Source organism: Artibeus jamaicensis, unplaced genomic scaffold (assembly GCF_021234435.1).
Source record: "Artibeus jamaicensis isolate MK-2021 breed Jamaican fruit bat unplaced genomic scaffold, CSHL_Jam_final contig_465, whole genome shotgun sequence".
NCBI lineage: Eukaryota > Metazoa > Chordata > Mammalia > Chiroptera > Phyllostomidae > Artibeus > Artibeus jamaicensis.
The window spans coordinates 35,058,251-35,071,675 of NW_026521843.1; the positions used below are offsets into that span (position 1 = coordinate 35,058,251).

A 13,425-nucleotide genomic window follows, 5' to 3' on the forward strand; every position below is an offset into this window, starting at 1 on the left:
AGTGCACTTTTCAGTTCATGTTGTACTTGGGTCTCATCAGCATTTGGAAGTTGACTGCTCTCTCCTTAAAATACTCTGGGCCCTTCGTTTTCCTAACACCACACTCTGTGGTCATCTCCCTGTTCTCTGATCAGTCTTTCCACCTGTCCCCTGTCTGCTTCTACTTTTCCACCTGATCCTTCAAGGTTGGTGTTCCTTGGGATTTCTGTTCTGGGGCTGAAAAGAATTCAAGATCTGACAGAGTCCATAAAAGTGTTGTTATGAGGCAGACCAGCAAAAAACATTTCTAATCTTCTGTATACTGTAGTGTAGAATTTCAAGAAGTTCTGTTAAGTGACTAATTGCAATGGTAGACAAGGTTCACTGTCTTGCTCAACCCCTGTTCCAAGCTCTTCCTGCCACCTTTTCTTCACTGCAGACTCCGGAGAGCTAGAGAACTCTTTTCCTGATTCCCTTGCAGCTAGAGTTTCAAATATGGTTCAGGTTTCATCACTGAGAAGTCCTCCTGTGAAATTTGGAACTGAAATGGGGAGAGAAGTAGCAGTTACCTGAGTTATCCATTTAGCTGGCACGAGGGTCTGGCAGACATTACGTGGCTCTGGAGCCAACAATTTGGGTGAGGAATTCTTGCTGCTCAAAGTGCAGTTTGGGCAGCATGTTCATAAATGCAGTGATTTGGGTGGCACCCTCCTGATTCCCAGCAGTTCCCTTAATGGACCTATCAGAAAAAAAAATTGTCTAAGGCTTGCAAATAGAGATTACAGGGTATCCTTCAGGGAGTATCTGAGTGTTGTCTACTGGAACTTTCAGGAATTTTCAGATTCTGTATGGATGTACTACATCTATTAGCAAGTTGAGTTTAGCATTCCTGATTGTATGTATGTATAATGCATGCATACAGCTGTGTGTGTGTATCTAAATTCTCTGAACCAGAGAATTTAGGTTCCTTTAGTAGTTAATGCATTGAATTAAAATCTTTGACACATGTCTTATTTGCATGAGAATCACAGTCTTAACATTTGATACATTAGCAGCCAGTTCTACAGAGTTGCTCCAACAGGGCCCATATAAATCTCTTCTTCCAGCCATTCCACTGTGTTCGTAAGGACCTAGTTTCCTATGTTAAACTGCATTTTAAAACAGCTGGGGTGGTTTTCATTACCTGCACCCTGACTGATACAATGGCAAAATTGAGGGTTTACTATTTTCTAGACAGTGTTAAACACTTTACACAGATGATCTCATTTAACCTTCGTAACACCTCCAGGAGATGGGCAGCATCCCTCCGTTTTACAGGTGAGGCACTGAGTTTAAGAAACTTGCCCATGATGACCAGTTAATAACTGGTAGCTAGATACACACCCAAGCTGAATGATCCCAGAGTCCACTTACGTTACCACTGTGCCAGCATCTGACTTCTTTCCACTTTGTAAACAAAGCATAAAGAAGAGTGTATCTGTCACTTTGTTGATACAGAAACGGGGGTGGCAGAGAAGCTAGAGGCTTCAGTCCTGCCCTTACTTCTTCTGCCTTCTCTGCTCGCAGGTCCTTTGATTCGGCCAGCTGGGTCTCAGAATCCTGGGGTAGCTCTTCCAGACTCTCTCCCAACTGAGGTCAATGGCATACCATTTCCCACTGCAGCCGAGAAGTCCCTCCACCAAGACCAAGAGGCATCACTTAGTGGAATTGCACTACAAGTGTGTGATTTGCGGGTCACAGATCTTGCAAAAACAGATTGTTCATCAGCTTAGGTAAAGGCAGAGAATACTGTAATAACGGATCTTAAAGACCTACTGTGTGTCGGGCACATTAAGTAATTTACATACATTCTCTTTAATCCTCTCAGTAACTCAGTGAGGTGAGCATTATTATCCCCATCTTCAAGATGAGGAATCTGGTCTCAGGTTTGATATGCATGTCCTGGATCACCCTCGATAACCATTGAACTCTTCACTAATCATGGGCTATGCACCTGACAGAAAATTTAGACATTATTAAAATACCATTAAAATGCTTATCTTGATTTTTAAAAAGTATATGGTATTATTTGCCCACATGTAAGTGAATAAGGAAACTTGCTAAAGAAAGGAGAATAGCAAAAATATTACATACAACTCTTCCATTATTAATGCTAGTTTGAAAGCTTGATCTGGGCAGGCAACTCAATATTTTCCAGCATGCACCACGTCAGCTTTTAATTCATTAGCTGTCTTTTTCTACTGTCTGCTTTCTTGCTATGCTCTACGTTTTATGCTGGTGCTGCAGAGATATCCGAAAGGATTTATGCTGCTCCACTTCAGTCCCAGGAAATAGATCTGCTATGAATTATTAATAGTGGCTTTCTAGTGCTTTAATTTCACCTCTTTGTTTCAGAGAAGGATATTACTTCAATGGAATATTTTATATCGCCTCAGGAGCCTACTACATTTTGTAGGAAACACTAACTGACTTAAATTATACAAAAGACAGTCCTGTGTTGATTTCCACCTCTACATATGGTGGATTCTCCATGTGTTCCACTCCCCAGCAGCCTTGCTCAGTGATGGGTTGATAGGGCAGTTTTCCAGCGGAGCTCTTCAGCGCCTTTGGGATTCCCCAGAGGGGCTGGAGCTGCAGCTGGGAGAGCGCTGCCCTGCCCTCCCACCATCCCCTTGCTTCAAAGAAGCACTTCTCTGCCCCTCTAAGTATTAAGCTTTCATGTAACATTATGTTGGAAGAAAGGATTCTTTTTTTTAAACTTTCAAATCCTGAATTAACACAGCAAATATAGTAATATATAATTTTACATCTTTGGGATAGTAAGAAAAGTGTCTAAGGCTTTTTATTTGATCATCACAGTATGTCTGAACCTACACAAACAACCATGCACTGAACTTGACTCAGCTGCCAGCGTGTCATGTGACTAGCTTTGCAGGATGGGCTTGGCCCCCTCTGGTGTTGTCATACCCTGATCATGCTTGTTAATATAATAAGTAAACTTACAATCGCAATAAATACAGTACAATTTGGGGGCTGACAAAAATCAATTCTATGTGTAAACTAGAACCAATTCTATGTGTAAACTTGGTCCACATGCTTATATTCAGGTGTGAGGTCAGATATATAGGCCTCCAACTTCCTATAAGGGGACAAATACAGTCATTACTTGTGTTATTTCATAGGAGTTGTCATGAGTAAACAATTTTCTGTAATAACAGCAACCATTTCTTTACCTTTTCAAAGAGTGTAAAAAAACCGCCCAGAAGTGTTTTGTTTCATATGAGGTAAAATTAGAGTTGAAAGGTCACGCTCAGGGAAGGCAGGCAGGTGACAAAGATTCATTCATTCAGTATTTATTCACTGAGTGCCCACTATCCCTGGGCATAGTGATAGACGTTCGGGATAAATAATGACTAAGACTCTAAACCTGCCCTCTTAGAACTTTGATGTGGAGTGGGCACACAGTGCACACACAAATGCAGCAATTATAGAATGTGATCATTTCCATGACGCACACAACAGGTGGAGGGCGGGCCCCTCTTTAGATCCAGGGGGGTCTGAGAAAAGGGCCCTGGGAGGGCAGCAACCTGCGTGCGTTTCGGAAGGCCACAGATGGCCTCATTGCTGGCTGCCAAGGCCATAAATGAGTGGCACTTAATGTACTTGATAGCTAAATGTGTGCCATCTGCACCAGAGGATTCGAATGCTGTGGGGACCCTGAGGGGACCAGTATAGCTGGTGACTGCCTGAACAGAAACAGAGAAACACAGCCCAGTTAGTTTATTAAACACACAGAGATTTTTCCGTGGTCATTTAACATTTATCAAGTCCGTGCTTTACTCATTCTTTAATGCAGAGATGGCCTGAAGAATACTTAAAAGTAATACATGCAAGATCATTGTCGTTTAGCATTCCATAAAAAATTATTTTCACAGCTGTGTAGAATCTTCGTTAAACATGTAAGAAATGCATCCATAATGAAATTCTTCTTATATTATTTCTGTATAATCAGAAAAGACAATATGATTTTGGTAAGGGAATAAAATAGACTTAGTAAAAATTGATTTAATTTTCAAAATCTCTATGTTAGACATTTAAAATATATTAAAGGGTTATCAGGTAACATGATGTCCGTCAATAGAATTTTAAATTTACATTCTTATTTGTTTATTTTTATTAGTTGAACTTTCATATATTTTTAAAACCTAACAGTGGATCATGTTTCTTAAGTAAAAATACCTGAAAGATAATATGCATACAAAGCAGATTCAGATTTACAGCATAAATACTAGACATCAGTCTCTTTTAAGAAAATATATTAGGTTGGCCAAAAAGTCCATAACATTTTTTCTGTATGATGGTTCTAGTAGCACTTAACTGTCTTTAACTTCAGTTGAAACAATTTTGTTAGATCTTATTATGACTGCTGTCATATCAGTGTGCATTTAAAAAAACTTATCAAAATTGGTGAATTTTTGTGAAGCCATTTTAATATTGAAGATAGAAGAAACACAACATTCTCAGCCTACTATGCTTTATTATTTCAAGAAAGATAAAAATGCAACTGAAAGCAAAAAAAATTGTACAGTTTACAGAGAAGAAGCAGGTACTGATCAAATGTGTTAAAAGTGATTTGCAAAGTTTCTTGGTACTATTGATATTTTGGTCAAATAATTCTTTGCTGTGGGTCTGTCTTATGCATTGGAAGATGTTTAGCAGCACCCCTGGCCTCTACCCACTAGAAGCCAATAGTGGCAGATAGCTGACATACTCAAAATATCCAAATCAATAAAGTTATTGGTGAAAATAAAAAAAAATGTGTCTTTTATTTTATGGAAAAAACTGAACAGACTTTTTGGCCAACCCAATGATTCGCCCATCCATCCATCCATTTAATATTTACTGAGTCTATTAAATGAATACATAAATTATGCTGGAGCCAGAGTGGTGTATTATGGTCATGCTGACTGACCCCTGGGCTGAGCGAACACTGTTAATGTTGCTTTCTCTGCATAGTTACTGTGGCAGTTCTCTGAAAGACATGTAAGTGGTCAATGTTGTTAGACAGCCTAAAATAAAGAGCAATTTGAAATTATCCTGGCAATGTGATAACAATTGACTGATGTGATGAATTCAGGAAAAATACAAAAAGTGGTTTGCCTAGGAGCCCTGAAGAGAAACTGTTATACAACTAAGAAAGTTCAGTAAGGCATCTGTTTGCAGTGTAAGAGATCACTAGTTTCCCTATATGCCAGTTTAAGAACATGATGATTAAAAAACATCTTGTTCAATGTAGCAAGAAAAATAGAATATATCTAAGTATAAACTTATCAAGAAATATACAGGACCTGAAATAAGCGAAGTACAAAATTTTAATAAGAAACATAAAGACTTAAAGTAGAGAAAATTGTTACTCTTGATTACAAGGTTAAATGTTTGTTAGAATGTCAGATCTCTCTGAATTATATTAAGATTCAAAGGGGATTTGATGGGATTGGACACAATTATGCCAAAATCTAGTAGACAGTGTAGGACAAACAAGGATATTTAGAAATAGAAGACTAATGAGGTAGGGGGAGCAGTGTAAGGACTGCTGGACATTAAAATGTAGTCTAATACTATAATAATTAAAGTAGCTGGGAACTAGTTTATGGATTAACCAAAGATATCAATGGAGCCAAATAGAATTATACACAGATTTAGTATACAGTAATAGTTGTGCTGGTGAAAATACCTAGCCACTCGAAATTACAACATCTTTTTTTCATAAATGCAATCACACTTCAGATGGATTGAAGATTTAAATATAAAGAATAAAGCCATACTTTTAGTTAAAGGTGTTGCCATTTTAAACATATACATTCACCTGCTTCCCCCTAAACTCCACCCAAGTATGAGTAAAAACCACAAGAACAAAGAATGGGAAAGAAAGCTACAGGAACAAAACTCTGGAAATTAGAAAGCAGGTGAGCTAGTGGTAATGCAGACCTGAATATCAAGACTTGGGTGGATGGGAGCAGAGAAATGGCCCATTTAACACAATGAATCCCTGCCCCACCCCTGCAACAAGGCAGATGGAAGTGGGTAGAAAGGTAGGGTTAAAAATAGGACTGATTGAAAATCTGTTTAATGAGCAGTTCCCTCCCCCAACCCCACACTGGGGAGCAGCTGTCCCGCACACCCAGCAGAAGCCAGTGTTTCATGTTCTGGAGAGGTCTTCTAGCACAGCTGGAAAAAAGCTATGGTGCTGAGAACAAAGGGATTCAGAGAAAGGTTACACACCGAATGTTGAGGACTTAACCTTCCCAGCGTCCCAGAACATGCAAAGCCAGGTTTATGCACTCTAGGCAGAATATTGGATATGTCTTCCCTGGAGGATCTGACTAGTCCCAGAAAAATGATATAAAAATACCCAAATCGGAGGCTCCCCACTCAAATGGTTCATTCAACTCACCCTGATAAACAAGACCACAGCTGTGTAGCTGGCCAAAGTCGAGTCCATTCCACATGGGGACCCCACATTCCATTGCTCACTCCAGGAAACATCTGAGCGAATTCTTCAGTCTGTCCCTTGGGGGACGGTCCTTATTGAGAAGCCTTTGGCCCAGGCATTGACCCCTTTCCCCACAAGCATGGACCACCCTTGCGAGACAGGCCCATGGGGAAGCACAGGGCACTGCAGGCAGGCATGTTGGTGGCCCCGGGCCATCCAGTCTAACCTCCAGGGCCCTCATTGCTCTTTATTAATTCTTTTATTTCAGTCAACATTTGTTAACTCCTATGGCAATTATTAACACCTTTTCTTTAACTCCTCAACTCTATCTCCACCTCAGTAAATTACCTTACCTCTTATTTTACTCAGAAAACGGAGGCCATCACCTGTGAATGCCTTTTCATATCCAAATTGCTCTCCAATTATTTTGACCCCGTTGCCTTCTCTTCTGTACAGATTAGGTGTGTCCCGTTGTCCTGGGACTGCATCACACCAACTGCCTTTCCCTCGTCTTACATCTTCAGTTCATTCCCTTTGCCCACGTGTGAGAACGTGTGCAGTGGACTCAGATTGCCTTTCAGGACTGAAGGGTTTCTTCCCCAGATGCTGCAGGTGCTGCTGGAACGTGGCCCTCAGTCCAGAACGGCCTCAGCAGAAGGAAGCACTAAAGGTCACACCTCCTTCTCTGAGCGGCTTTTCTCCACAGACTGGTTCGTGGGGGGATACGCAGACCCAGCCCTCTCGCCTCAACTCTGGACAGCTTTGAAGGGCGTTCCAGCGTCAGAGCTCCGCTGTGTTGGCTGAGGGCTACGTGGAGGCGACGTCTCTGCCCAGCTTCCCCCTCTGTCCTGTCCTGTCTCCTTTCCTTGCCTCCCACGGTTACATACTGATGTTTAAGTGCTCTTCACATAGTAAGAAAATCGCAAATAAGTTTTCCAGTTTGCTCTTTGTTTTGGCTCAGCTTGAGACATTTTTTGACCGTTTAAAAGTTTTACATTTTTTAATTAGTTAATGTTATCAATATTCTTCCTATTCTTCTTGGTTTCCTGGCATGCTTAAATTACTATTCCCCATTCTAAGATTTGAAAAACTCAATGGTATTTTCTTTAAAACCTAGCTGAAATGCCATTGCTACCACAAAGACATCCCTGAGTGACTTGGGCAGAAGTTAGCCTCAATTCCTCCCCCACTTTATATAAAAATCACATTGGACATCACATCCTGCCTTATTATTAGTTACTTTTATTAGTCTCTAAACTCTTCTAGTAGATGGTAAGTAACTGAGGGAAGAAATGCCAGTATCTAGAATATACCTTGCATTCAACGCCACTTAAATATGTGTGTAATTGAATTAGCTGGTCATGATTGATTATGTGGTTTTTCTCTACACTAAGGGTGTGTGTGTGTGTGTGTGTGTGTGTGTGTGTGTGTGTGTATCCAATCCTCAGTAATCAGATATAAATTTGCATGAAATTTTGTGACTAGCTCTTTTCTGCTTAGAAGAACTGTCCTGCCATCACCAGACCTGAACCACACCCGTCACAGGCCGATTGCAGGAGCAGCACATGAAGACTGAGGTCATAGGGCTCGCCAAGTGACTGGTGACCAGAACACTCCTAAGTGAGCAGGCAGGTCAGGCAAGATGGTTCCTAGCACCAGGGGTGGTGTGTGGGGAGCCACAGCACAAAGTGGCCCTCCTCTGACACACACAAACACACAGGGTGTAAATGGAGCCGAATCAACTAACAGCACGACCATTCCGCCCCCACCAGGGCATAGATGCCGCCTTGGCCACAGGTCTGGCTGCTGAGGTTCTCAGCGGTGTGGAAGGCCAGCTGAGGTAGGCAGTCAGGCTCTCAACTAGTTAAATACATTGAAATATCGGGTCTGGTGGAGTAGTTCCTTGCAGCTCCTAGACTCACTATCCATCACTGATTCCATTTCCTCTTTTCATTCTCTCTTGAGCCTATTCAAATATGGCCTTCAATCACCAAACTGCTCTTGTCAGGGCCACCAGTGCACTCCGGTGGCCAGTTCTCAGTCCTCACCTTACTTGACCAGCGGGCAGCAGCATTCACTCGCCCGATGGCCCCCTCCCTGCCCCCAGAGGGCTTCATTTGACTCAGGACATGAGGCTGTCCCAGCTTTTCTCCTACCTCACTGGATGCTTTCCTCTCTTTTTTCTGGTTCTTTCTCTTCTTCCTGAGCTCTTAACACAGGGTAGATCTAAGGTGAAGTCAGTCATTGGACCTCTTCCCTTTTCTATCTATATTCATTTTCTTGGTGATCCCATGCAGTCTTACAGCTTTCAGTTTTATCTGCCAACAAATTCTAAACTTTATCCGCTCCAGCCACACCCATAGATTCACCTGCACGGTCAACATCTTGTTTAGCTGTCTAATAGAGACCTCAGACTTCCATCTCGAAACTGAACTGCTCTTCCCTCCATCTGCTCTTCTCATAGCCTCTCCGTCTCAGTGAGTGACAGCACCATCCAGGTAGTTTTTCAGATGTATACCCCTGACATCATCCTTTAGTCCCCTCCCTTTCTCACCACAATCCTTCAGCAAATCTTTTGACTGTACCTTCAAAACTCATCCAGAATCTCATCCCTCGCCATCACCACCCTGTAAACTACGGTAATACCCTGTACTAGTGACTTAACTCTTCTCTGTGTCTCTTTCCTCATCAATAATCTAGGAGTCATAATAGACTACAACTCACAGGGTTAATGTGTGGACTAAGAGAAACAGTATAGGGAAAGAACTTAGCAAGGTGCTGGGCGTTGGTTCATAGTAAGTGTTAGCTTCTGTTATCTCTGGCTTTTCTTCTCTAGAAGGTTGTAAGGAGATCCGACTTGTATAATTGAAGTCATCAGCTTCTTTTCATGATAACTGATTTTATTCTTCAACACATGCAATTTCCACTTCTTAAGATTTCAATTAAATGAGGTAAAGAACATGTGCCACTGTGCTCGTGGCTTGGCTTCCAAAAAAGCAGGAAGGGAAAAATTCGCCTTTCCCAGTAAAACTATTACAAAGAAGAACTGGAGAGAGAGTTACCCAGCACAATGGCAATTTGAAGCATTAGAATTCTTCTCTTGCCGAGCAGTAATTTTCAGCTAGTCAGACTTTAGCCTAGAAAGTGTTTTAAATTCCATGAGATCATTAATATGATATTGCACAGCTTACACAGCACAAGTTTCACAACCTGAAAGAACTTTGGAGACAGGAGGAAAGTCACGGGATGTTTCTGTGAAAGCTGGGGTAACTGCCACCACTGGTGTGAAATGGCCTCGTATTATTAACCTGCAGTCCCATTCCATCTGTCTTCCCAACTACTATCTGAGTTGTCAACTGTGTTACAATAAGCCTTGATTATATAGGAAGCATCTTGGGTGAGTACCCAAATGCGTAAATTAAACACATGGATACTGCTAATAAATTAAGAAAAACCATTGCACTATATGAACAGAAAAACAGTTTCAGAACATTTAACTTGTCCCTTAAATGCAGCCAATTTGCTACTATGTGGTAAGAAATGTTTTTGATAAATAAGAAAAAACATTTATCTAATTTTAATGTTTATGGAAAATCACATTCTTAATGATTTCATCCATTCTTTCCCCTTCTCGTCCTCCCTTCCTCCCTCCATGCTGCCATACCTACCATGTGCTGGATAATAAAATAATGGTAGAATATTTTTACTACTTCTTTGTAAAAATATTTTAATCCTCTTCTGTAGCTCAAGAGCTAAGTAATAATGGCCTTGGATGTTTTAAGAGGGGTGAAATAACTTCAAAAACACTGGTTGACTGTATTTAATTTGGTATTAGCTTTGTTTTGTCCATATGTAATTATATAGTAGACTCTGTGGTATTCTAATACATATGTGATGTATGCAGTATAAAAAATTCTTATTTTCCATTATATGCAAAAGTTACTTAGTAAAAGTAAGTAACTCCCACTGTGGAATCACACTTTACATGCTCATTTGCATTTATCTGTTTGTGTTTTGCAGGAAGTCCTGGCTGAGCAAGGTTGGAAGTCCCAGTTCTCGCATTGACCGCACGAACTTTTCTAACGAAAAAACCATCTCTAAGCTGGACTATTCTAATTTCAGTATTCGATACTAATAGGAATAAAAATCATAGTGTTCAGCCTGCAGAGTAGACACCACACATTCTTAGGTCTGTGTACTAGGGCAGTAGTAGCAGAGCAGGGTGAAAAAAGGGACTCTGTTCTGAAAGCTGCAACATTAGATGTATTACTCAAATGTCTGAGCCTGAAATAGCTTCATTCAACTGTGTTCTTAACAACCAAAAAATAAGTGTCCTAAAATAAAAAATGTTATCAAACATATTTAATATGAATAGTTAATTTAAACTTGTTTCATGGAAACTAATTCTAATGAAAGTTATACATGTTATTTGGCTAGGCTATACATAATTAAGTAAAATTAGCCATTTAAAAATTATTTTAGGTACTGCAGTCTGAATGGAACTCTAAAACCTTCCAGATCATTTGTTATTGAGTAATTTTAATTACTCAAAAAGAACCAGTAGTTAGATATAAATGTATATAATGATTAGTATAATCATAAAATAACATCGATAAAGAGTTAAATTTTTGAATTCTGACTGAGAACATGATTCAGTACTTGGGTTGAGCTCCCTAATGCATTCTGTGAGCTTACTGTTCTGTATAGTGAACGGAGAAGGGATGTCAACTGAAGGGAACCCACAATTCAGCAGAACAAGCAGCAAGATTTGTATCAACAACCATCCTTGATGGGTATCCTTTAACCAGAAAAGGAACCAATGGATAGTCTAAATAAATCATATTATCCCCTAAACTTGGCCTATTGTACAAATGATTTTTAAGCAACAGAGTATTTTAAGGTGAAGTGTCATTGCCATATGATAGAATCACACTATTGAAAAAGGAAGGACTTTAGCTCAAAATACTGGCGGATTTCAAATGGATGTATGAAATTGCATATATCCTTCATTAAAATAAAATTCTACCAGGAATTTAATACATAAAGAAAGTGAAAAAGCACAACCAGCATGAGTGAAATGGGGACAGCATGCCTGGAACCCTGCACACCTGGTCTCATTTTTCTCTTGCATCTCGTCCTCTGGACAATCTCGAGTTCCTTAGGAATACAGGTTAGAAACCACCATCCTATCTACCAAAGAAGTTTCCAGTGCTACACTGCAGGGCATGGAGAAAGAATTCAGACCTCTGTCCTCCACCTGCTGCAAGATCAGAACTGAGAAGAGGAGATGAAGGGCTGGCCGACTTTGTTCGTTTGGAAGGCTAACTCTGTGGATGATGGTAATATTGATATCAAATATATATATAAGACAACAACATTAGGGGATGACAAAGGTGTTTTTAATACTTTTCAAATACACTTAAGGGAATAGAGCTTTCCCATTTCTTTAGTACCATTATCATATTAAGTATGACGTGTGCCAAATATTACACAGAGAACTGACCGCGACACCCATTTGCACCCGTGCAATTCCCCAGTCCTGGTTCACGGGAGGCAGACAAGTCTGTGTTCCCTAACCTGGGGAGGGTTGTGGTGCCAGACACCCTGAAGACAACTTGCCTTCCAAGGTTTAGTTGTTTTTTTTTACTTGGTTTTTTTTTTTTTTTGCTCTTCCATTTTCACTTTATTTGGTTTTTTATTTTTATTTTATTGATTATGCCATTACAGTTGTTCTATTCCCCCCTTCATTCCCCTCCACCCTCCACCCTGCACCCCCCCACCCCTACCATTCCTCCCTTTAGTTTATGACCATGTGTCTCAAGTTCTTTGGATTCTATATTTCCCATACTATTCTTGTCCTCCCCCTATCTATTTTCTACCTACCCTCTATGCTACTTATTTTCTGTACCTTCTCCCCCCTTTTCCTCCCACTCCCTTGTTGCTAACCCTCCATGAGATCTTCATTTCTATGGTTCTGCTCCTGATCTAACTGTCCTTTTAGCTTGCTTTTGTTTTAGATGTGGTTGTTAATAACTCTGCATTTGCTGACCTTTCACTGTTCATTTTTTATCTTCTTTTTCTTTTTTTTTAATTTATTTTTTTATTGATTATGCCATTACATTTGCTCTATTCCCCCCTCCCTTCCCCCTCCACCCTGCATACCCCTCCCCCACCATTTCCCCCTTTAGTTCATGAACATGTGTCTCAAATTCTTTAGATTCTGTATTTCCCCTACTATTCTTACCCTCCCCCCTATGTATTTTCTATCTACTGTCTATGCTACTTATTTTCTGTACCTTCTCCCCCCTTCTCCTTCTCCTACTCCCCTGTTGCTAACCCTCCCTGAGTTCTTCATTTCTATGGTTCTGCTCCTGATCTAGCTATCCTCTTAGTTTGCTTTTGTTTTAGGTGTGGTTCTTAATAACTGTGAGTTTGCTGTCCTTTCACTGTTCATCTTTTTTATCTTCTTTTTCTTAGGTAAGTCCCTTTAACATTTCATATAATAAGGGCTTGGTGATGATGAACTCCTTGAATTTGATCTTATCTGAGAAGCACTTTATCTGCCCTTTCATTCTAAATGAAAGTTTTGCTGGATAGAGCAATCTTAGTTGTAGGTCTTTGGATTTCATGACTTGGAATACTTCTTTCCAGCCCCTTCTTGCCTGTAAGGTCTCTTTTGAGAAATCCGCTGACAGTCTGATGGGAACTCCTTTGTAGGTGACTGTCCCCTTATCTCTTGCTGCTTCTAGGAATCTGTCTTTCATTTTAATCTTGGCTAATGTAATGATGATGTGCATTGGTGTGTTTCTTTTGGGGTCCAACTTCTTTGGGACTCTCTGAGCTTCCTGGATTTCCTGGAAGTCTATTTCCTTTGCCAGATTGGGGAAATTCTCCTTTATTATTTGTTCAAATAAGTTTTCCACTGGTGGCTGTTCCTCTTCCCCTTCTGGTAC

General features: G+C 40.4%; 1 protein-coding gene across 2 annotated transcripts in view; it reads left to right on the plus strand.

The window, feature by feature from the left end:
• Positions 1–11,326, plus strand: part of ACYP2 (acylphosphatase 2) — a 212,445-nt gene extending 201,119 nt beyond the window's left edge. For both annotated transcript variants that reach the window (XM_037158443.2, XM_037158441.2), the window contains one exon: positions 10,493–11,326. In XM_037158443.2, the coding sequence (XP_037014338.1) occupies positions 10,493–10,607 (115 nt within the window). In that variant the 3' untranslated portion in view covers positions 10,608–11,326. The remainder of the gene's footprint in view (positions 1–10,492) is intronic.
• The last annotated feature ends 2,099 nt before the right edge of the window (positions 11,327–13,425 follow it).